The sequence below is a fragment of the Pseudopipra pipra genome, chromosome 1, assembly GCF_036250125.1.
Source record: "Pseudopipra pipra isolate bDixPip1 chromosome 1, bDixPip1.hap1, whole genome shotgun sequence".
Taxonomy (NCBI): domain Eukaryota; kingdom Metazoa; phylum Chordata; class Aves; order Passeriformes; family Pipridae; genus Pseudopipra; species Pseudopipra pipra.
The window spans coordinates 150264635-150288993 of NC_087549.1; the positions used below are offsets into that span (position 1 = coordinate 150264635).

Genomic DNA, 24359 nt, shown 5'->3' on the forward strand with positions numbered 1-24359 from the left:
CCAGTCTCTCTGCCTGCCAAGTTCTGGGTGAGAGCTGCAGTAGCAGTGGTGGAAGTATCTGGTAGCAATGCTGCTCCTCAGTACATAGCATGCTGCTTCTCTACCCTTGAGGGGTGTGATAAGCCTTTGCAAGTGACTTTAAGTCACTGCATGGAGATGTATAAAGGCAAAGGAATGTCACTACAGCTCAGAGAGGTGAAAGTGCTGCATCACTGTGGGAGCACGCTGGCAGTGAGGTGACGTGGAGAACCTACCACAAAAACACTGCTTTTGGTACTCATGGAGACTAAGAAAACAGGCATCTGATGCAGTTTTATGTGCTGCTATTAATTACCTCAGTAAAATGCCACAACACAAAAGAAAACAATCTTTTTTTCTGATAACATCTTAGAAAGAGTTAGGACTGACACAAAAACTTTGAGGAGCACTACACCACATGGTCATTCCTTCATCCCTTACATGCGATAAGCTCGGTGACAGAATTTACCAAATCACAGAGAATCTTGCCCCACAGTGTACATTATTTTAATGTATCCTGTTAAGAAAAATCAAGGTCATAGTGAGAATAAAGGTAGCTAAAGTTTCTATAGCAACAGTTACTAGGATGCAGTTGCCAAAGGTGCTTTCTTGTTGTTCCTGAAGTAGCTTTACTGCCTGCTTTTCCTTCCTGTTCACTAGTCTTTTTGGTAATATCAGTACAGACATGATGCAAATGTGCTTTCATTGTCAGTATGATCTTGTAGACTATTCCTGCCCATGAGCTGAATACACAGGACATACTATGTGTAAGGGAAAATAAAATATTAAGCAGTCTGACCTTGAGATCCAAAGGGGACACAACAGATTTAAAACATGTACACTTTTCTGAAAATCCAGCTCCATGTTGTAGTTGCAAGTGAAAAAAAGTGAAAAGAACAAATATAAGTTTCTCTTTTGTATCTGCTTCTATAGTTTGTACATTGACAGCATCTTGTCTCTTTCTCATAATGGACAAATTTCCTTGCTGTTTCTGTTGCTCAACCGAACCTTCAGGCAGAAGGGGAAATAAAAACAGCAGCCTAAGCACAGCAGAGAAACGTCCCTGCGAAATTACAACAGGATAAAAGTGGAAATGCTTTAGAGCTGAAATGTATCTTCCTTTCTCACAGACACATAATTCCAAGCTGCTGCAGCCCCGACAAGTCTTTACTCTGCAGGGAAGCAGTGGACTCTGCAGTACTGGTTATCTCATCAAAGTGAATGGTTACTAGTCAGGAAGGACGAGTCATAATTGCAAGGGCAACACAACCAGGTTGGTGCAGCCTGACACAGATCAGTTCCCACAGCCCACCCACTGGGGATCTGGTCTGGTGATGGCAACAGGGTGATGCTTGGTAGAGGAATTGCTGGTACTTTGTCGGATCTGAAGGTGGGACCACCTTCTCTCCCTCTGAGAGCCCTTGGAGGCTCCCTCACTTCGCCCATGTCCCATTGCCCTGGGCCAGGCACCGAGTGCCGGGCTTTGTCCTTGCTATAGGTTCCTGAGCACACTCTAAAGCATCACCTTTCCTTTCCCAGGTCTTCCCTTTGGCACTATCACCATGAGTACTGATCTGTGAATACGTGGCAATTCCACACAGTAGGGCAGTGGCAAAAGGCCCATATGCCTGATTAAAGGCAGTGTGTGGTGGTGCCTGCTGTCACCTGCTGTTCTGTAGCCTTTGCAAATCACGGTCTACTTGATGCTAAGACTGGATTTCACTAAGGATAGAGCAGTTTCCACCTTCTGCTCCTGGCTAAGATCTTCCAAATATTTGATCATTGTACCAGCTCTTTACTGGACCTCCCTTGGAACTAAAACAAGGTATTTAAAATTGGATAAGCTATATACTGGGAATTAAATTGAAAAGCAAATTTACAGAGTTGTAATCCCTTTGAAAATCAGACTATCTGAGCTTTCTCCATTTATTTTAAATGAAGCAAATAAAAGAAGTTGAAATTGCAAAGAGAAACACCTTGGGTATATCCCAGTGCAATCACATCCAAAAGAACAACCAAATTTAACATCAAAACACATCCAGAAACATGAACAATTCTGCAAATACACTACAATTCTTATTTCTTTTTTTGCTAAGAGAGCATTGCTGTTAGCACTGCTTCCAGTGTCTGACCAATCTATGACACACATCTCAGAGCAGAGGATTTTTCCATTAACATAGTTCTCTGAATGTACTTGTGAAACACCAAGCACATGTCAGCAGCATTCACTTTGAGCCAAACAACACCTTTGATCACAATCATTTGATTTTCTCTTTTCTCCAGACACCACTTCTTATTTCCATTTTACACTGTTCCTTCTAAGTGCAAAGGAAATTCTTGCACTACATCAAGGGGGAAAACGCAGCTGGACAAACAAAATGAAAAGCAACACAAAAGTTCTATTTGATTAAATAAAAAAAATCAAAATTCAGGAATCAAGAAGAGGCATCAAATGGGAAACCCCACAGACAGATTAGCCTTTGTGTACCTGAGAAATATGCCATCTCCCCAACATTCCTACCAGGTCTTTGCAGCATGGTTTTTAAAGTAAAAAAACTTCTTGAGGTTGCTTGAGCATTTATAAGAATGTAAATAAATGGTTTTTTCTTGCATCTGCCAGATCAAGTACTAGAGACATGTTTTCTGCTGCTGAGTGACATACATCTATTCAAATCCCTTCTGAACCAGAATCAATATTAGCTAGATCCATTACCCCCTGCTTTATTGGCAGCTTGGGTGCTTGTTCAGAAAACAGTCCTTCCTAGTAATGTAATAAAGCCCCCACCTTAGAGATAATTAGGTTGTCTGTGATATAGAATCCACTGATGATCCTTTCCCTGCTGATTTTGGCTTGCTACTCCAGCTCAGGTTGCAGTCTCCATCACTACATGCTCTTACATTAGGCCATCTGAGTCTCATCACCTAATAATTGCCATAGCAGATTCATTTAGGTATTTTTTTTCTTACTCTTCTATAATAACAGCAATCAGCCAAACCTCAGTGTGTCATTAACATGCTTTTAAAAATGCACTAAAATGGCTTTGTCAATTACCTTGAGATTTAATATCCTGGCCACAACACAGATATCACTCACTCTAACAACAAATCCGTCCAGGAGTGCACACATGACAGCGCCCTTCCCCGTGGTTCCTTTGAGTCCTCGGTGAGCCCCAGAGGCTAATGAATTCAAGCTCCAAACTGGGAGCAGAAGCAAGCTCCACAAGTGCTATGAACAGTCAGACATGGCCTTACCAGCTGTCTTTCCTCAGCACACCTTCCTGATGCCTCGATGGGTTCCCAACTTAAGCATCCTCACTTGTCATTAATTTCATTACTAACAAATGAGGGAACCACAAAATGATGCATCTACTTCCTCTCAGCTCCCCTCCCCTGTTCCTGTGGTACAACCTGTCCCAGAAGGTCCCACACATGTGGATTTTGTTTTACTGTCAAATGCACTTGGCTTTGATCACTGAAGGGTGAGAGAAAACCAATCCACTCTCTTAGATACATCAGCTTGTAAATGACGGTCTCTCTGTCCTAACAGGTGGGAATACATGACTTTGAACACCCCCTGGGGCCTTAGGATCATTTTTCTAATTATCTTCATGTCTTTAAACAACAGGAGTGGACGACTGGCTGTAATCCTGTGCAATGTATAGCAGAGGAGACAACATTTTCTAGTCCTGAGCTAAAAAAACCCAATATAAGTAGGAATAGTTATTCCCCAGTTTTAGGCATTTAAAACCAAACCTTGCCCAGTGATATTAAATACTTAACTAAAACAACAAGAGGCTGAAGAAGAAAGAGCTGAGGCATAAAGGGAAAGTGGGTTTCCCTTAATGTCACAAACACTGACAGTTTTGATGTATTTATCAAAACAAGTACAAGGACACTCTGTGTGTGGGTGGCATTTTCTTCCTATAATCGAGAGCTGCAAGTTCTCCCCTGGCTATTTCAGGCTGTGAATCTCTCATGGGCATAGTGCCTCCATCAGAGGTTTTCTCCAATCATGGCTTTTTGCTGCAATTTATTGACTTCTAAGGAAGGAAATAAGGGTGGTTTTGCTCATACACCTCGCTAGAACCTAACACTTAAATCCATACAGGCTACCAGTATATAAATACTCCATGGATATTGGATTGGTATTTAGCTTCCCACCCTTGAACAATTCCAAAGCAGTAGTCTCTAAACCATACTTCAAAAATAGCTATAATTTAATCCACCCTTATTCATTGCTCACAACCTTAGCACCTTTCCTGAACCACAGTTCAGGTCATCAGTGAGAACAAGCTATATTTCATGACATGTAAAATTATATTACTGTGCCGAACACTTTTTTTCTCAATATTTTTGCCTATTGGTTAGCAAAGGCTGAAGTTCTCCAGCATACACAGATTGTCAAATCCTGGGATTCCCGGGAAACATCCCAATAGTCTTGGAGTCTTGCCTGAGCCTGGATAAATGGAATGTATTACAATCAACAAAGGACTTAATTAATGGATGCTGACATTGTACCTTCCATGGAACAAACAAAGGGGAAAGCATGGCCGTCTGCCCAAGGAGAGCTACAGTCTGACTTAGGCTGGCAGTACAGATCAGACACACAAGACCTGCAGAGGGAAGGCTGACACTGAGCTTTCCCTTTGTCTTATGTAAATACAGATACAGAGAGTGGCAGCAGAAAGCAAAGTGTCTCTCCCACAGACCCCGGGGCTTTTCTTGCCTTCTTGTCCAAAAGTAAGTTCAGATTTTATCTCCCTTCATCTTCCTGCTGTCTCCCTACACGCACATGCCCTTTTTCTCATTAAGTTCTCCCTAAGTTAAACACTGTTTTTTTGCAGTGTTCCACATTTATTTCTACCAACTCAAAACTCAGCTCCCTCCAGAAGCAGATCATCTCATTTCCTCCCCTCACTTGGCCAAGGTCACCCATCTCCTTTGTTCAAATGCTCTCACATATTTGGTTCAAATGCTCTCAAATATTTGGCTCAAAAGCTCATCCATCCCACCACTCCAAGGTATTTTTTTCCTTTTCCTACGACTCCTAACAGCCTATAAGCTTTGCATGGTTTATAATCTCGGCTGACCACACAAGATCCCATCTCTCTCCATCCTGTCTTTTCCATCAAGATCATGAGAACCTGTCAAATACAATCACATGCTCTGACAGTGTGCTTAGACCCTGAGGACTGGATGCAGGAGGAACCACTAGCATCTATAGGTGGCAGGGATAGGAATAAAGTCCTTTATGCAAAATAAGTTAGTGTACCACGGAATCTCTTCACTGTCTATACAGTAAGAAAAGGAAACACTCATAGTCTACAAACATATCAAATACAAATGTAGATCACAACTCATACCTCAGTACTTTCCCACCTCCAAAGCATGTTATTTTGGGGACTAGCATTTGTTGATTTGTTTATCTTCCTTTGCCAAAAGTCTGGAATTTATCATCAATCTAAATCCCTCCAGCTTTTCTGTTTCCATTTCTGTTCTGTTTCTTTTAAAATACTCTCCACTCAGCAGAAGTGTTACTTAGCTTTTGCTATTTTTTTTTACCAAGAAGTTTAAATGTATTGAAAGGGAACTGTAATAAGGCCCCTAAAGATTTTAGACCTGAATAAGTGACACACACAAACTTCTCTTCCCTGCCATTCAGAAAATTGTATTACCATGCGCAATATTGTCATTATCCTCTCTCCTATTATGCCTGACACAAAGAAGTTGAAATATCTACTTCATGCTGGTGAGAAGGGGACAGAACAAAAGGAAAATGTAGCAAAAATAATAAAAAAAAAACCCAGCAACAAAACCAAACAGAAGTGAAGATATTTTTAAAGTACTTACCCAGCATCAGTGCTATTGCCGCACAGTAACACATCTTCTGTACCATTTTTTATGAAATAGTTCACTGCAACAGAAATAGAGAAATGGCTTCTGAATAAACACATTCTGGGAACGATAGCATTCAAAAATATCATCCAGCAACCAGCATATTCAGTTGGGACAGTAATTGAGAGATGAATGGCATCCTTTTGCTTTGTTTTGCTAATTTTAACTTCTCTTAATTGTACAAACAAATATATTTTTCAAATCTCTTTAAGCACTTGTTGTTTGTATTCCAGATCTGAACAGCTGAATAAGGTGGCAATGTGCTGTGGGCAATGTTTGTAGGAAACCTTATCTAGCCATGTCCCTGGCTGTTCTAACCAAGAACATTGTTACTGAGTTCCATAAATGTAATGAAACTAAGCCATATGTTTGCCTGTAACTTTTAGTCTCTGCACTGATGATACATATATTAATTGAAGGTTGTGATAGAAATTCCTGACTCATAGGTTAAAAATGTAACCAGCTACAAGTCAGAATGTAATAATACTAACAAAGCAGCCCACTCCTCCAGTCTGGTGGATTTTGCTCTGCATAGAAAACAGAGTATAAGTAAAAGAAACAAAAATGCACCCTGCTAAAGATCAAACAAACAAGGAAGTATTCATAAAGACAAATATTTATCAATGTAGTCATCTGTAATGGCAATGAGGAGAGACAGACACTTCTAAAGGGAGACTCAGAGGAGCAAGCTAAATTTAAGTGCTGTGGATCATTCCCTGGTTGACTATCAATAAGGCTTAAGGAAATTAACACCTCCAGGCTAGTGAGAGACTTTGCATACACACTCCCTCTTCTATCCCCAGCCAACCAAGTCTAACACTCAGAGACACGGAACAGGAGGCCAACTTCTTCTCTAAAGGATGAGCAAAACCAGCATTCCAGCGAGAGTGTGAAGAAAAGGAGATGTTCTAAGGAGCATCTTTAAAACCTGAATGGTGGCATGGAAAAACAGATAAAAGCATTGATCTAAAAACATAATAAATGCAAAACAGAGGCCCGCAGGTGACTGGTGAAGGGTCGATAATCTCGTGTGCTTTGCTGCAGCAGAGAGGACATGATCCCCTCTTGACACAGCACACAATGGTGGCAGCCTTACAAAGTAAGACTTTGCGAGCAGACGGGCCTCTGAAGATGACACTCAAACAGGTTCTCCATTCTAGGCTAACCCTCTGTTGTGAAATGTTTTAAAAATGAAGAGTGACAGCTTATCCAGTCAGGGTATGCAAAGAATGCTCAATGGCTCAACCACCGAACAGATGTGCTGTGGCTTTCTCAGTAAGCTGTGAGCAGTGGAAAAGCCCTGCCCTGCTGCATGCCAAGAGGGAATTACTGTCCGTGAGCTTGTGGTTACGAGGGCACGTGATGGTGTTCACAAGTTATCAGAGCATATATCCTGCTCAGACGGTATGTTTTTCAACCTTGTGTTACACGTGGGTGTTCTACAGAAGCATCTTGCCTGACAGCAACACCCAGGAATTCAGTATGGTTAAGGGTTGGTGATCAATCACCACAGAAGGGGGAAGGATGCCACGTTCTGCATCACCTTCCACCCTCCAGTTCTGCTGGTCAAAGACTTGTGCTTTTCTCGGGACAGGTGTTATCTTATTTGGGATACACACAGTCAGTGACACAAACACACCAGAGCACCTTCTCTTTGAACTAGACGATCTTTAGTGTCCCTTCCAAAACAAACCATTCTGTGATTCTATGGTTCAAGGTTTGATCAAAGTTCTGGAGCACAGTGCTGGTTGAAGACTGAACCAACACCTCCTGCTCAGCCAGATCAGAAGACGAGAACAGAGTTTTAGCACAGGATTAAGGAGGACAAGGAGACACTGTGTGCAAACAAAAAATTTGAATTCTCAAGAACAGACAAAATTCTGTTGTCTGCTGTTGACTTTAAACATCTACATTTCTAAAACAAGCAATAAGACATGTGCCAAAGAGCCCCACTAAATGCACACTGAGGAACTGGTGCACAGGTGCTGCTGGGAGGGGGTAACTTCACCAGTGGGTCTGCAATTGTGCAAGGGAGTGTCACAGCCACCATGCCAAACCTCAGGCTGAGGAAGAGCTGAGCTCCTGATTCCCTACTGATAAATAAAGAGGGTATTACAGTATTATACCCAAGGAGAAAAATTGCTGTATTAACAAAAATGTGCACAACAATCACTTTGTCCCTCAGAGCACGTTGGTTTGGATTTCAATCAAGCCTGCTGGGCAATCAGAGGTCTGCAAGAAGAAAACAGTCATCACTCTTGCTTTTAGGAACAAACCACCTTGGTATCATATTAACCCATGGCCTCAGCTTTCCATCAGTTCATTCTAACATGGGCAAATAACAAGAAGCTTCTTTTTCATATAGAGGAGGATTTTCTCTCTGAAACACAGACTGCTCAAACTGATAGACACCACCAGAAAACACAATGACTTTTTCATTGTCTTGGAAAAGTGCAATTAGTTTTTGTTTTGTTTTGTCGTTTTTTTCACTTAAAAATTTCAGCATGTGAGTGGGAAACAAAATAGGAAAACAAATATGGAAAATAAAAGCAAACCCCTCTATTTTAAGTGGGCTTTTGATTTATTTATTTTATCTTCAAAGTAAAATCAAGCCAAAACAATGACATTTATACACATGTGTGTGCATACATAAACTTTATGCAACGTGCCATTCTTTCCAAAGGAAATGCTTTTTTTTTTTTCCCAGCAGCTTTACTACAATGCAGATGTCACAGTTACAGGGTATACATTGCCTTTTAGGAACTTTTCTACAGGAATTTATAGAATAAGTCACATTAAAAAAATTAAAAATGATCTGAATAACAAGGTCTCCTGCAAGCCCATGCTCTGCCTCCTACATTTCTCAAAGCACACACCACTGGTCCTAGCTGTAAAGTCAGTATATGCTAGTCGTGAGGAAATACACAAATTCTCTTGGACTATTCTGGCAATCTCTTCCTTTCAAAGTCACTTCCTCCTCATTTTGGCTGTTTCATTCTACACTTTGTCTGTTTTCTCAATATCTTTCAAGTTTCTGCATTGATCCCTTCCACATCAGGTGATTCTAAAAGAGCAAACATTCACAATGTCTCCACTTGTCAAATTAACAAAAAAAAAAAAAAAAAGGCAAACTTCCTCAATAAAATAATTTATTCCAACTAAAAGTATGCTCCAGTTTATAGTTTCCACACCTATATCACATAACAGAGCAGAAAGCCATTGGGATTCACAGTCTGCAGGGTAGAAACCTTCCTCATTTCTGTGCAAAGGAAAGGAAAATTTTCTAGTTAAGAAAAATAAAAAGGGTTTGAGTCAGCTTAGAAAACACACTTTCTTGCCTCCAGCTTCTGTTCCTCCTTCGAAGGCCCAACTGAAATGTTGTTTTGACTCATCTTACAACAAATTAATTCCAATTTAAAAAAAAAACCCCAACCCTATATATTATCACACTTGCATAAAGAGCAACATTCAAATATCATTAGTCACTGCCCAGGGAAGAGTCCTCTGGCTGACTTTCTAACAAAAACTTCAGAGAGGTGTCCGTTATCTCAGACTATTTATTGCAGCCGCACGGGTGCTCACTGGTCGGAGACTTTCTCCCTGTGCTACGGCTGGCACAGAGCACGGACAAGCCACCAAACAGCCTGACTCCAAATTTAAAAACGCAATTCAGAGAGCCCCAGTCGTGGTACGTGACACGGAAACAAAACAGACAACACCCCCTCCTCGCCCTTTCGCCCACCGGCGCAGACACACTGTACCTCCTGGTAATACATAGTAATTAAAACGAATCCTTGCTGCACTTGCTCTGTGCACACTGTGTCACACACGGTGAAGCCTCTAATAAACGAAATTGAGTTTGAAGATGAAAAACATGCCTCACAAAAGCGGTGGAACAGTGTGTTTTAAGGGTGTTATTAGGGAAGAATGCCTGGGAATAAATGGCGGTGCCAGTTTAGTTCATTCCTGCTGAAAGGCGTTGCAAATAATTATAATAATCAGTTACCCTCCTCTTGCTCAGGCCATGACAGGGGATCTGGCTCTCCTTTGCTGTCTGCTGGCATTTGCTGCTTCTGACCCTTCTGCTGGGTTTCACAGGCTCTTGGGTGCTCTCCTCTCCTTGCTTCCCATCCTTCCCTCCCTCTTCCCACGGGAACTCACTTCTGGCCCAGCTCTCTCCTGCCTCCTTACCCCATAACCATGTGGAAGGACATTTTCAAAACTTCAGTTCAAAAAGGAACAGGAGGAATTACAGTGAAGATAAGTGGGTTGGGTGGGTAGAAGAGAAAGGGCAGAGATCAAGGGGACAACGTTATATACATCATTGGCTACTACATGACTTTATGGTAAGCACAGCTTTGAATTCAGGGCAAGAACAATCCTGCAGGAGATACGGAGGGTTGAGAGGACGTTGTAGAAAACCACTCAACCAGGTGCTGGGAGGAAAGTGGTCTCCTTCAGCTTGAGTGTCTCTGGTGAACTCCTGTTAGTGCTTCTCCCCGTGCTTGAGACAAGCCAAAGAAGTAATTTCCCAGCCAGGCTCAGCAGTCACTGTAGCACAGAAAACACCTCCAGTTTTGGCAGTACAGCTTTTTCCCTCTTTGGGAAAAAGCCACTAAAACTATCAATCAAGCCCTCTGCTAGATGGCTCCCGTGCACAAGGAAGATGCTCTGAAAGCCTCAAAGATCCACAGTACCTGGTTTGTGCTGCCCACACAGTCTGAGGGAACAAAAAGCACATCAGGAGCATTTGGAGATGTGCACTAGAGGAGAGTGGAGAATTTAGATGCTGTCAAATTGGTTTGGGGACCTTGCCAAGTCCATGAGCATCCCCAGGAAAACGAGACAGGAGACAATGACTAGCAATAAACACATATGCTGGCTTTTAAACATCTTCAGGTAACCTCCTTCCCTGCCTCTGTGTCTGACCAGTCACGCAGACCCGTGCTCTTAGGACTGTAGGGTGCACAGCACGTAGCTAAAAGCATATTTAGTACCACTTGTTTAGACATATGCTTCACACTAATAGGCAGGAAAGTGCTGAAGTGTGTTCTCTGGAAGTTTTGTAGAGGGTTTGTGTTTTGCAGAATTTTTTAATATGTTTCACACAAAAGAATTAAAATCAAAAAATGCTACAAGGGTCGAATGCATTTGTGATTACAGATAGATGAGAGAAAAATAGGAAAAAAGTACTCCTGCACTTACTGTGATAAAGAAAAAAAATAAATTGGATCAAAAACTGACTGAGAGACAGAAAACATATGTTAAGATGAAAAGTCAGTGTCTCTACAGGCTAACAGAGCCTTCACCTCTTTGTTACATTTTTAAGTATAAGGGAAAGATGGTGACCAGAGAGGTGACATCTACTATACACAGATTTTCCAGGTAAATAAAGTCTGAGAGCAGGACTGAACGAGGAACACTAGAGGGGCCTATTCCACTTGGGAGGGGGGTGGGAATGGAGATAAGCAAAGTGGGATATTATGTTGTCAGAAAGTGAAGTAAAGCAGAGAAGGTGAAAATCTAACCTATACATAACCTTGTCAAGTCTTAAATTCTGTGTATAAGTTCAGGTACGAGAGATGGATTTCTTTTTAGGGATTCTTAGTCAACACTTTTATGCAATTTGAAGCTGTGATCAAAGAAAAGTGTAATATTGAGATACAGGAGGACCAGGATGAAGTATTAAACAGGAAACAACTGATAAACAGTGGCTTGTTTCAAGCAGTTATCTTCATTATCTTAAGCAATGATCTGGACAAAGGGATTGAGTGCACCTTCAGTTTGCAGATGACGCCAAGTTGGGTGGCACTGTGGATCTGCTGGAGGGCAGGAAGGCTCTGCAGAAGGATCTGGACAGGGTGGATCAATGGGTTGAGGCCAATGGTATGAGGTTCAACAAGGCCAAGTGCTGGGTCCTGCCCTTGGGTCACAACCCCACGCACTGCTAGAGGGCAAGAGTGCCTCAAAAGTGCCCAGTGGAAAAGGAGGGGCTGGGTGTCCCAGTTGACAGCAGCTGACCATGACCCAGGTGTGCCCAAGTGGCCAAGAAGGCCATGGGCATCCTGGCCTGTATCCAAAATAGCGTGTCCAGCAGGACCAGAGCAATGACTGTCTCCCTGTGCACGGCACTGATGAGGCACCTCAAATCCTGTGTTCAGTTTTGGGCCTCCCACTACAAAAAAGATACTGAGGTGCTGGAGTGTGTCCACAGAAGGGCAATGGAGCTGGGTGAGGGTTTGGAGCACAAGTCTGATGAGGAGCAGTTGAGGGAGATGGGGGAGCTCAGCTTGGAGAACACGAGGCTCAGGGGGACTTTATCACTCACTACAATGAGGCTGTAGCCAGGTGAGGGTTGGGCTCTTTTCCCAGGTAACAAGTGTCAGTACCAGAAAAAATGGCCTCAAGTTGTGCCACAGGAGGTTTAGATTGAATATTAGGAAATATTTCTTCATGGAAAGGGTTGTCAGGCATTGGAACAGGCTGCCCAGGGAGGTGATGAAGTCACGGTGCCTGAAGTGTTTTAAGAGATGTGTAGATATGGCACTTAGGGACATGGTTTAGTGGTGGCCTTGGCAGTGCTGGCTTAATGGTTGGACTTGACGGTCTTAAAGGTCTCTTCCAACCTAAATGACTCTATGATCCAGAGCACAGACCACAACATTGCTTTCAATAGTGTAACTGCCGGACTGAAAAGTACTGAGAAGGTAATGAAAATGACTGGGAAAATTTAAGAAGAGCAAAAATTGAAAAAATGGACATCTTTCATCCTAGAAAACAGGTGACTATCCAGTAAAAAATAGTATGTCTTCTGGAAAAGGAGAACAGGCAGCTTTGTGTGCTTCCAGTGACAGAACGTGATAACAATGTTTTTTGCCTTGAGAAAACGGAGAGGGGAAAAAAAAGAGAGGAATTTTCAAAACTAAAGATAAAGGAAATATTTTTCACTACGCTTCCCATTTGAACTGCTGAAATTGCTGCCACAGGCTGCCTCTGTGGCCAAAACATTCAAAGGGGGAGATTTGTTGCTTATGTAGATAAGGTTATCTTGAGTTATAATAGTTAATGTTAACAAAAAAATAGAAAAATATCTATATTTGGAGCTCTACTAATTTTTTTCTGGAGCATATGAGGCTGTTCACTGCCACAGAGAGATGATGCTGTAGGTACACCAAGGCGAGATTGAGCCTGGGAATTCCCACATTTCATCTCCACCTCACTTAGGGGAATTCAGCACTGATGAAAAGTATCAGGGGAAAATATTTCTTTACTTATTCCTTAAAACCAGTGCAATAAGAGAAAGCAGAGATGCAAGCTATTCTCTGCTAGTGCTCTCACAGCGCACCTGGACTGAGTGTTCAGAGTTAAGAGCTGAAGCTCCCTCTTGCCTTTGCAAGGCACATTATTGCTGAACCTGGAGCAAGGAGCAGTCCGTGGACTGGTTCCAATGGGCACAGACAAAGCCCTTTCAAATGCACATCACTGTGCAAGTCAAGGGGTATATTAATTTGGTAGTTTATGAAGAATTTGAAGGTACAGGTTCAGTCTGAATCTTCTGTGACAGATCTTTCCTCTAGTAGATCTCTCCTTTCTGTGAGCAATGCTGAGAGCAAATGAAGTGTACCCAAGGCATAAATACTCCTGTTGTACAAACTGTTCCAATATAAGAACTAAATCTTTCACCACAAGGCCAAAAAATATCTTACTGAATGGTCAGAAAGAGACTGTATTGGATTCAACATTACCAATTCCCATGCTTTTCTGATCCTGGCATATCTGTTGGGGCTTTCTCGTTCTATTTAGCTTAAAACATTAAAGTGCACAGGTACAATACCCGTGTTAATAACACATCAGAGCATTAAGTTTTGAGCATTTATGAAGCTATTTATCAAAAGATCCACAGCACCCGAACAAAGCCACAATATTTACAGTTAACAGAGGAGTAACGTTAATAGATTCCATGCTGGCAAGCACAGTCTGAAAACCCAGAGAGGTTCTTTGTTTTAATCACTGGTTCATGTACAATCATACATAATAAAACACCTATTCCAGTCCCAACTTGATTTATTGCTTCTCTCCTTCCTCCCACCTCCATAATTACTCATCAAACACTCTCTGTCTTCCATTACCACCTCAGACAACACCTCAAACACTTCAGCTCTCCCCAAACTTGCTGCGTTTATTATCTGACTTGAACGAGATTGTTTTCTATACAGTTCTCATACAGATTCAGAGTATCTGTTCCATTTCAGTGGTTCAGAAAGCAAAAATGAAGTAATTCATCAGGCAGAGATAACAATCAGGCACGTTGCTTAAAGAAGATACATATGTACACACACCCTCATGTATATGCAGAACTACACTTCTATATATTCGCAGATATATGCCTCAACATCCATGCTTGTTCACTTCAACAGTGCATTTCACCCAGGACATCAGAGAGAAGGATGTGGAAAGGCTCTAGGATTACTTCACATTGTTCTGGAACTGCTCCTGATTTTTCAACTCCCAGCAGCCAGACTGGCTCTGGTTGCATTCACACCACGCACAAGATGAGTTGCTTCCCACAGGCCTTTGATCCCTTCTCAAGTGCCCAAGAAGACCAGGATTTGGATGGGTATCACCAAAACTTCACATATTATATACATCTTTCTAAATATAGAGCTTGAAGAAACTATAAGGCTTTCAGGCCTAACTGGAGAAGACAAAAAAGATATTACATTTATCTTGATCTGCACTTTTTCTTTTTAATTAAAGTTGTTTTGTTTTGCCTTTTTTCCCCCCAGACCTTTGTTAACTACACAATTTGACTGCAGAAGAAAAGAAAAATCACTGCCACGAAACGAAAACCAGAAACTAGTCCGGAAGAAAAAAAATAACAACACTGGAATGCCTCTTTTAATCTATAAAATTAGTATCTGATTCCTCTCAGTAAAAGGTTAACAAAGCTTAAACATTTATTTTACTAGTTAATTATTTTTAATGTCAATTGCTTGGATAGGACTATCTAAAGGAAATTACAAAGTTGCTCTTCTTTACCTTAAAAGAGTCTGATTTTGAGAGAAAACATATGTAAAACACTCTGAAAACAAGACTCAGAGTGCCTTAAGTAGGGTATTTAGTCTAAAGAAAAAGAAAATACTGGAGTTTGAGACTATCATTCCATAAGTGATTTTATAATTTAATTATATTTTTAAGGTTCTTTTCTAAAGTATTTTTTCTTATGCATTCAGCCCTTACATTAAACCCTGTTCAGCAAAAGTACTCAGATTTCTACTTATTGACTAGTCAAAAATCCATTTTCATGATGGAATACATAAATGACATTAAAGATTCTAAAATCATCAGCTACACGAATCAACTACACTCAGTCCATTGGTACATCTCTAAGCCAGTGACATGACTGACATCACACAGCTTTCAATCCATTCTAACTCACACATTCATAAAGCTTCGCTTCATCAAATACATCTTTAATTTAAACACCACAACTTAAGACAGGGTTACACGATTGTTATTTGGAGAAGCTTTCCTAGAAATCTTTACAAGTATTGAAATTAAGCTTGCAGTTTTTCAGCCAGCTGGTATTTCTAAACTATGAGCTCTCCGAAAGATAATCAACAGCCCCATAGCTTTGACATTGATATATTGATCACATAATAATGGTGTGTATGTAAACTATGATTATTTTCAACCTTTTTCGTTTATTTAATTTCTATATACAATCACTGCTGCATCTAAAACTTCAGATTCCCAGGTTTGTTATTATTAATGTCTAAAAATATTCCTCCTTGGACTTATCGATTGCAATCTCTTACCAAATCTAGAATTTCAGGTAGAAAAATAATTACTTATCAGTAGGCAGTGTTTTCCCAGACAAAAAAGCACTGCCTCCATTCTGACTTTACCATTGGCACTTGACATAAGATTTTTTTAGCCTGATTCTATCTGATGCTCAGCTGTTTCTCATCCCACAATACACTCATACAGACAAAGAGTAGTCCTATGGAGGAGGCTGTGAGACCTGATGAGCTACTTCTGCCTTAATCTTTCTTTTTTTCCCCCTCTGTAGGTTTGCAGTGGTAAGCATTACTCACTGGAGGGAAAGCCAGAATGGAATAATTTTTCTGATAAGCCTTCTTGGAGGTTGTGTAAATTTTGAAGACCTAGAGGCTTTTAAATTGGTGGAAAGAATATAAAAATTCTCCTGTTTTTCATGAGAGGGAGGTGCCCATTAAAAGGCATATTTTAGATCTGCATCTCCACTGTGAGTTGAGGAAAGACTAAAAAGGTGTCTCATCTTACCATGACTGCTGTGTCTGGTAATTAAGCTGAGAAACCAGAGGCCCCTGCAGTAACTTGGTTGAAGTTTCTTTTATAGAACTAAGCTTTTTAAGAAAATGCCAAGAAACTTCCCTTAATGACAGTCTGATCAGGAATATTTGCTACCACTTGGTGATTAGTGAAGGTGAACAGAAGAAATCTCTCAGTGTGAATTTTCCCACTGAATCCCCATGCTTAAAGGAACTGTCCCTTGCTTCCTAAGTTACCTGGCACTTCCTCCAGCTGCAGAAGCTATGGAAATGGCAAGAACCAGCAAATTGTTGGGTGGATAGGTAGAAATTCCTTATGGGATTTAGAGTATGATTATCTTATGGCAGATGCACAACAAAAGGAGAGAACCTGACAATTTTCAACAACACTAGCAGTCTTTTGATGCAGGACTGACAAGATTTAGGGAAAAAAGATTTTTCTTCTGCCACTGCAATTCCTGCACCACCACTCCCAGGGCTGGTACACTGCCTTTGCTGGTGGTAGAGGCAGGAATAGGGGTAGCAGAGGGATCGGGCAGCACCTGCACCATCAACCAGGATGGTTGTGGCAACAACACTTGTAGAGCAGGAAACTACCTGTGGGTCTTAAAGATGTAATTAAGGGAAGGAGTTCCTGAAATGTGGGTGGTTATTTCCTCAAGGATCAGCCAAAAATCAAGAGTTACCTCGTAATTGGGGTTAAGCTAGTGATGATGCAAACAAAATTTATGAGCTGATCTTTTTTCCCCACCTATAAAACTGAAACAAGAGGATCAAGAAGACAGATGAGAAAAAATGTGCTGCCTGGAGGCTGAAAGCAACTAAGGAAGGAGTACAGAATTTTGTCCAGATACAAAGTCAGTTTTGAATGAAAAAGCAGATCTATAGCTATGCCAGGCATTCTACACAACCAAAATGTCTCCTCTACCAAGTGTCCATGGCACATAGTTATCTCAAATTAAAAAGGGCTTTGAAAGACTCAGAACTGAGTTCTTATCTTTCTTTGCACCTCACGACTAAGTGTATCAGTTATTTCCTTTACAGCACTAAGCAATTCTTCACTGCATTACCCTTTTAAGGGGTTTCACTCATTTTTGGTTTTTCATGCATGCAAAAAAAGGTTCAAAGGCACAGGAGGAGGCCAGTGCCATTTCAGAGGCTCCCTGCTGCCCTTTAAAACATTAAAAACTCTTTCAAATAATCCAAAGCAAATTTTTACTCTCCAAGAAGAGCAGAACTGGCATATCATCCTGTTTTAATTCTCTGCTTTGGTGTCCTGATAAACAAAATGAACAATTTTTCTTTACCTTCCCCTTTTTAAAAGGTATTATTACGAATGTCTGTACTTCAGCTTTCTGTTTTCTAGGGTGCTCCAAACAGCCACACTGGTTCTGAAATCTCCAAAAAGCTTTTGTATTTGTCTGTGCTCCCTTCAAGTGAACTCTGCTATCTCAACATGTTGGCCAATTTTCTTCTCTAGTTCTTCTTCAGAATAAACACTGACACTATTCTGTTTCTTAATATATTCCACTTTTTATCTAATTTGGTCTGCCTACACTTTAATCTAACTGTATGTATTGCTTAATTCCCTGCAGTACTTGAAATTCGGACTGTTATTAAATTTTGGTCAGTACTGGTCTTTTAAACAGTCACTTCATTTCACCATAATACTTATGCAAAATGAAATACAAAGCACTATCCCATCTAGTCACAAAATAAGTCAGTCCTTCCATTTCTGAATTGCTTTAGTGCAACGGTCAACATTAAATGAAAATCCTACTTAACATGTTCTCCCTAGCCTAATAGCTAAGCCTCCTTCAGCTTTTTGAGGAAGGGTTCATTATTCTTTTTCAGAGATCACTATATTTGTCCTATAAATCTACTTTTCTTCTATGTCTTCAGTGGCCTACTGCAGTGCCTCAACACTTGAACTGTTTAAATCATTTTTGTCCATACAAAGTAAGAGATGACTCTTTGCCATAATGCACCATGTCTTTATTTTCAAATGCTATGAAAACATTCATTGATATTAATATTACTTCCTAGTAATACCACATGGTCAGAATTCAACTAAGTTTAATCCATTATCTCACCAAGTTGATTATCTTTGTAATAGTTAAATCTCCTTTAGTGATAACAAGTATATTTTCATGGCCATATTAACCATTGCTGGATTTCCTATATGGATTTCTGGGAATGTTTGCCCTCCTCCCCATATCAGGACCACACAAATAAACTTGCTCATGGTATGCTGGAGCAGCTGTACAATTCCATCCATTTAAAGCAGTGCTGCAGCTGACCCTGACATTAACTGCATTTTAATAGAGCCTATCCAGTGGTACATTTACCCTACTTCCATTTCCAGAGAGCCAGACTATCTTCACAGCTCCATTTTATCCTTTCACCTTTATTGCAGGGCTTTATGCTTCCAGCCATCACTATTTTATCTCCCAATGCCTCTGTGAGAGAAGTAGAGCAGCACCTCACACAGCTGTCAGTTATCTGTGGGCAGAGGAGCCGTGAAGTGCCTTAATCCACCACAGGTGCACAAATATCTTTACCAGTTCCTCACTCATCTCCAAGCTGGAAGCACAGGGAATGTGGACAGGATAACATGTCAGCAGGCTCCTCACCATTCAGCATAGGTCCAAGAGCTCTTTCCCCTTTCAGCTGATAAAGGGCTCTTATAGAGAGACATGGAGAGGACACATAACCTGATGGTCAGGGTCAGTTCCAAAGACAACCCTCATTCAGCCAGAGCTTTGTGACTTGCCCTTTCTTAATGCTGCTAATGTCAACCACATCATGTCTTAAAGACACCACTGTTGAGTTTTCTATTCCTTGAATGAAACTTTCCTAACACCACTGCTTCCAGGGCTGCTCAGACTGCAGGCAGAGGAATCCAGCAGAAAGGCCAGAAGTCACCAGTGGGGAATGGTGGAACTGTCCCTGGCCTAATCCCTGGTTCAACAGAACCCTGGGCCACACCAGGCAGTTTCCAGGAGTCAGGTGTGGGGTTTTAATAGTGCAGGTGGTTGGAGATACAGGACTGTCTCGTCCCCACAGTCAGAGCAGAGGTACCCCATGGTGCAATGTCACTGCCTCCCAACATAAATTCCAGTAAAGGAGTTGACTAAGTGGCTTGTTTTTCTCCTCAAAATAAATAAAATACCAAAGGTCACTGGTCCTAAGTTCCACTAATGCACATCAATCTGGCTGCTTCCTGCCCCCAAGAGCATAATTAAATTTTTTTAGATGTGAGGCCATGTCCGTTGCTAATGATGGAAGTCCTCCAGTGACTCAGGGGGTTTTGGAGCAGCAACAGTTGAGCTACTTGTTTACATTCTGAAGTTCACTTACATCAAATATTTTTGGGGTTTTTTAATGTTAATAAATAAGCTCAGTGAACCTATTTCATTGTAATGAAAAAGTTCAGCAGACTGTAAAGTGTTAAAAAATTTCTTTGGACTAGAAACAAACCTTTTGATAATAAACATCAGAGCACGAGATGCTGCAGGATGGCCTAACCTAGATAATTATTTAGGGCTCTAACAACGTAAGATTTTCTTAAAAAAATTCTCTTGGTATTTTTCAGATTAATAAAGACTGAATTTCCCTGCTTTACGTTTTGATTTTTTAAGACCCTTAATTCAAATTTTGAAATTTTTCTACAAAATGCAAGAACTATGAATTGTCTTCAAGAAACAGCGTGCAAACCAGACCCACACCCACAGAGCTGAAATTTTCAAGTGACTGCTCAGTTCCAGGAAATGGAGTTTTAAGAAATATATAACAAGACAACCTAAAACTGTGACAATCCTCAACAATGCAACAAGGACCTCATTCTGTATCACAGGAAAGCACCAGAAACACTTTCATCATGAACTGTGAAGGCACCATAGAGACAGAAAAAGTTTCCTAGGTCTTTCAAAACCACACTGACACCATGAAGAGCCAGTGGTCACATAATGCTGCATTTGCTGATTCACTTACAGGTCTTGGTCAATATACTTAAAAAAAACCCCAACCAAAACCAAATAAAAAAAGAATCCCCCCCCCCCAAAAAAAAAAGCCCAAACAACCAAAAGTCAGATTAACAGGACAAAGAAGAACTTACCTGGATCACTAAGAAATTCCTCCGAGGTGTTCCACATCCTACCATCCAAATACAACGAGCCATTGGTGAAGTTAAACATGGTGTAATCCCTGACACACTTGTGTCTCAAGTTGCCCATGAAGAGCTGGAGGCCTATGAGGGCAAAGACACTCAAGCAGAAAACGGTCAGGATCATCACATCAGCAAGTTTCTTAACAGACTGGATAAGTGCCCCTACAATGGTCTTCAGCCCTAGGGAGATAAAAGCCGAGAGTTTACAGACTGAGAGACTGAAACGTGTCTGCAGACAGCTACTTTTCACGATGAAAATCTCCATGGAAGGGGAAGTTGGAAGCGTTTCTACCACATGTTTGCAACTGTGCGGCAGAAACGAGAGACAAGTGATCACCATGAACGTTTAGTTTGGCCTGCTTTTGTCTGGACAAAAGTCCTGGCATTGCACAAACACCAGTGTAAAAATGGAGGGAAAGAACTGGACGGAGGGACAGTGAGGTGCAAAAATATTCATGGATAAAGAAAATGTGGAATGCGTTTTATATTTTCATGGATCTACAGTAAAGGCTGTAAAGCCTAAATCCCATTGAATTTTGAGAAGGAGAATTATTTTTAAATCACTCAGGTGATTCAGATAACTTTATCCCTCACATAAACAGATGAAGAGGTATGGAAATGCTGTTTATTCCCTGATTATTTTGCATATTTTAGTGCCAAATCCAACATGTTGTATTATACATATATGAATAATTCCTCTGCCTTCAATTCATTTGCTTAAGACAACAAGAATTTGGGATTAAAAAAAGCCAAATAATATGGGCAATCAAATAAATCCAGTGGAAATTATTTGAGTAAAACTACCTGAGGCTTCAACAATACCTGGGCAAAAGTTAATCGTTTTATAATATACTGCCAACGTAGATAAATCATCTTATTACATAACATCAAAGGCTTGGGTCACACAAATTAGCTTCTCCAGTATTATTTCACCCTGTAACACTAGATTCAGTTTATTCTATAAATATTCAGATATGAATAATTATACTATTTTCTCAAATGATATCCCTTGTTTTGAACTGCTCCTGAAAATCAGCACTATTTGAGCTGATTGAATATTACATGATTATGACCAAAAAATATTCCTTTGAAAAAAAGACCCTTATTCTAAACTGGTGGGCTATAGTTCAACATTATTATCATCTGCACAATGGTAGCAATTTTGTTGTTTCTTTCCTATTTATATGTAATTAATACCGGTAAGTAGTAATAAGCGCTTCTGATAATTGGTGTCACCAGCATGGCAGCAGTAAGAGAAACTTAGTTAAATGGAAAAAAGAAAATGCAAAGAGGAAACGGGAGGAATTCTCCTGGGCAATATTCAGAAGCACATTGATTTGCTCACTGAATATGATCATACACATTAAATCTCAGTTCCTTGGAATTCCACCCCAAGAGTTTGGCAGCCTCAAAGGCTGAGCTAGTGCTGTGTAATTGAAAATAATATAAAAATGTATTTCAGGACTCATAGGAAGGCAAAATGGGTTTTTGGTCTTGCTTAAAATTCTGTGGTTAAAGTAAGGGGAACTCACGGTTTCTCAAATGAGGATGAGCTACTGGAATGGACAACAGGTGCAGCAGTCCTAAAATATCCCACTCCTGCATAGGATATTGTCATTAGGTTAAACTGTGAATGATATCAACATCTATAAAATGGCCATTTAACCAAAAGGGACTGACCCATCAGGTGTGGGTAACTTCCTCCATTAAATTCTTTGCTTGCCTCCTTAAAGCTAGTTTGTGGCATGATAAAGAGGCAAGGGTAGACAGCTCCCTACTCTGCTCAAAAATAGAATATAAATTATTGCAGGGCAAACATTAGGCAAAAGCTGGATTTTCATGCTACTGTCTTCCTCACCAGAAAGAGATTTTACAAATGAGATCGGTTCTATTCAGGTAGCAACACAAAAAGGCTGACTCTGAACTTTTGAGTCCATCTGTAGATTTGACTACCTGTTTTGATGCCTAACTAAAAAGGAAAGCTCTTCTGATAATCTAGTCTGGAGTAAACTTTATATCTAAGGTGGAACTAGCTTTACTCATAGCCCAATTTTGAAAGGACTTCTGGAGTGTCACCCCTACCCAGCATTACAAGACCTTAAGGACAGACAGGTCTCAAGCAAGAAGTTAGGTGAGAAAAAGAAATAAGATTTGTAAATGCACCAGAATATTTTCAAATCTAATATTCTGAAATGTTTTCAATGCTTCTTATCATTGGTCGTCCTTTGAATGAACAGATGTTTCTTCACTGAAACTCGTGAAACTTGGGAAATTCAAATGCAGACTGAGTCTTAAGAAATGAAAAAAATACCAATCCACAAATTCTTTTACTGAAGTACCCTCTGTGAAATCCCTGCAGCACATTTAATTGCTTGTTAAGCTTGGAGTTTGTATTTGTATCATCTAAGTGCTCTAATTAATCTTACTCACATAGGCAAGGACGACGGGAGTCCTAATGTGAACTGGGATAATATTAGGAAACAAAACCTACAGAATTCTAATCACCAATAAAGACCATCTTTTTTCAAAATCATTTTTTCAAAATCAGGCCCCAGTATTGGTAATTTCAAGGTCATTTCACGAAACATGTTTTTCCCAGTTTAATTACTGGAGTTTTAAATAGAATAGTAATCCTATATTATTAGTTTTACAAGTTCATTCCTTGCAGGTATCAAGTAATTTCTTTATGAGAGGGTTTTCTGCTTTACTGCCTTTTTTTGTTTCTTGTTTGTTTTCATAGCTTACAGGCTTCCGAACAGTTTAAGAAGATGGTGCTTCAGTAATACAATTTCTGTAATTAAAGACCATTTAAAAATAACTTGTACTCTGCCTCCTGGACCTTTATTAAAACTTTCCAGGAAAACCATTTGGAGAGTGTTATACTTACAGTTTAACTGTTTTTTCCCCTCCTTTAAAAACAAAATTGCCCAGAAAATTAAGTCACATCCATCAAGGTGGTTGACACAACTAAGTGCCACAGCTAAATAAAATATTTAAGTCACTATTCATTTAAATTTTCTGTGCCTCCGAAATGGAAGGGCTGAGGGGAAATAAGGACACCCAGAACCTCTCCCAGGTGCTCTGCATCTCTCTGAATCAATTCGATGTTTTGTAAAAGCAAGCTAGATGTATTCAAATTTAGAGCACAGTTAAATCTTCTGGATAAATAATCCTTCTTTGAAATAGTGCCAATGAGAGCACTGAAATATAGCTTAATAGAAGATACTATTTATGGGGCATTAGAGGCATTTATTTAATTCTTGCAAGTCAAACATCAAACCAGGCAGCATGCAGGAAAAAACCTGAGGATCTGATCCAAAGCTGAGTGATATCTACACCCGTTAATGACAATGGGTCAATAGATTACTCCCTGTGGAGTGAATTGATAACAGGCTTTTTCTGAATCACTGACTTCTTTCCACACCTCTGGGCCAAATCCTGCTTGCATGACATGAAAAACACCATGAGACCCAAAATCAGTGGAACGAGGGCTGTATAGGCAGCCTGGCATCTGCAGAAAGCAAGAAGAATTTGGCCCAAACATTCCTGTGAAGGCAGGTAGAAATTATCACATTCAGAGGTTAATCAAATAATTGGTTTTCAAATGCAAATCAGAAACGATAGAAAATGCAAGCAACACCAAACAATGAGAAATGGCAAGATTCCAAAACACCATCCATTCCTTCTACGAGATGTGAGAAAGTATTAGCATAATTCAGTATGACATCCATACCAGATGTTGGCAATCACCTACAGAACATCAGACACTTTCATGCACAGTCTGGAAACAAGCAGGGAGAAAAAGCAAAAAAAAAACCAAAAAAAGGAGAGTGTGACTTGCAGCATGATTGTCCTCACCTATCCCACGCCTTCCCCTGAGGATACTCACGTGTCTTGTAAATGTCTGTGTGAGTCATGTGCATGTAGGGAGAGAAGAGCTCACCCTTGATGAGCATATTTTGTAA

General features: G+C 40.4%; 1 protein-coding gene across 7 annotated transcripts in view; it reads right to left on the reverse strand.

The window, feature by feature from the left end:
* Positions 1 to 24359, reverse strand: part of LOC135404171 (sodium channel protein type 5 subunit alpha-like) — a 215763-nt gene that overhangs the window by 129871 nt on the left and 61533 nt on the right. For all 7 annotated transcript variants that reach the window (XM_064638848.1, XM_064638841.1, XM_064638832.1 and 4 more), the window contains 2 exons: positions 20344 to 20574; positions 5869 to 5932 (listed from right to left, as the gene is read on the reverse strand). In XM_064638848.1, the coding sequence (XP_064494918.1) occupies positions 5869 to 5932; positions 20344 to 20574 (295 nt within the window). The remainder of the gene's footprint in view (positions 1 to 5868; positions 5933 to 20343; positions 20575 to 24359) is intronic.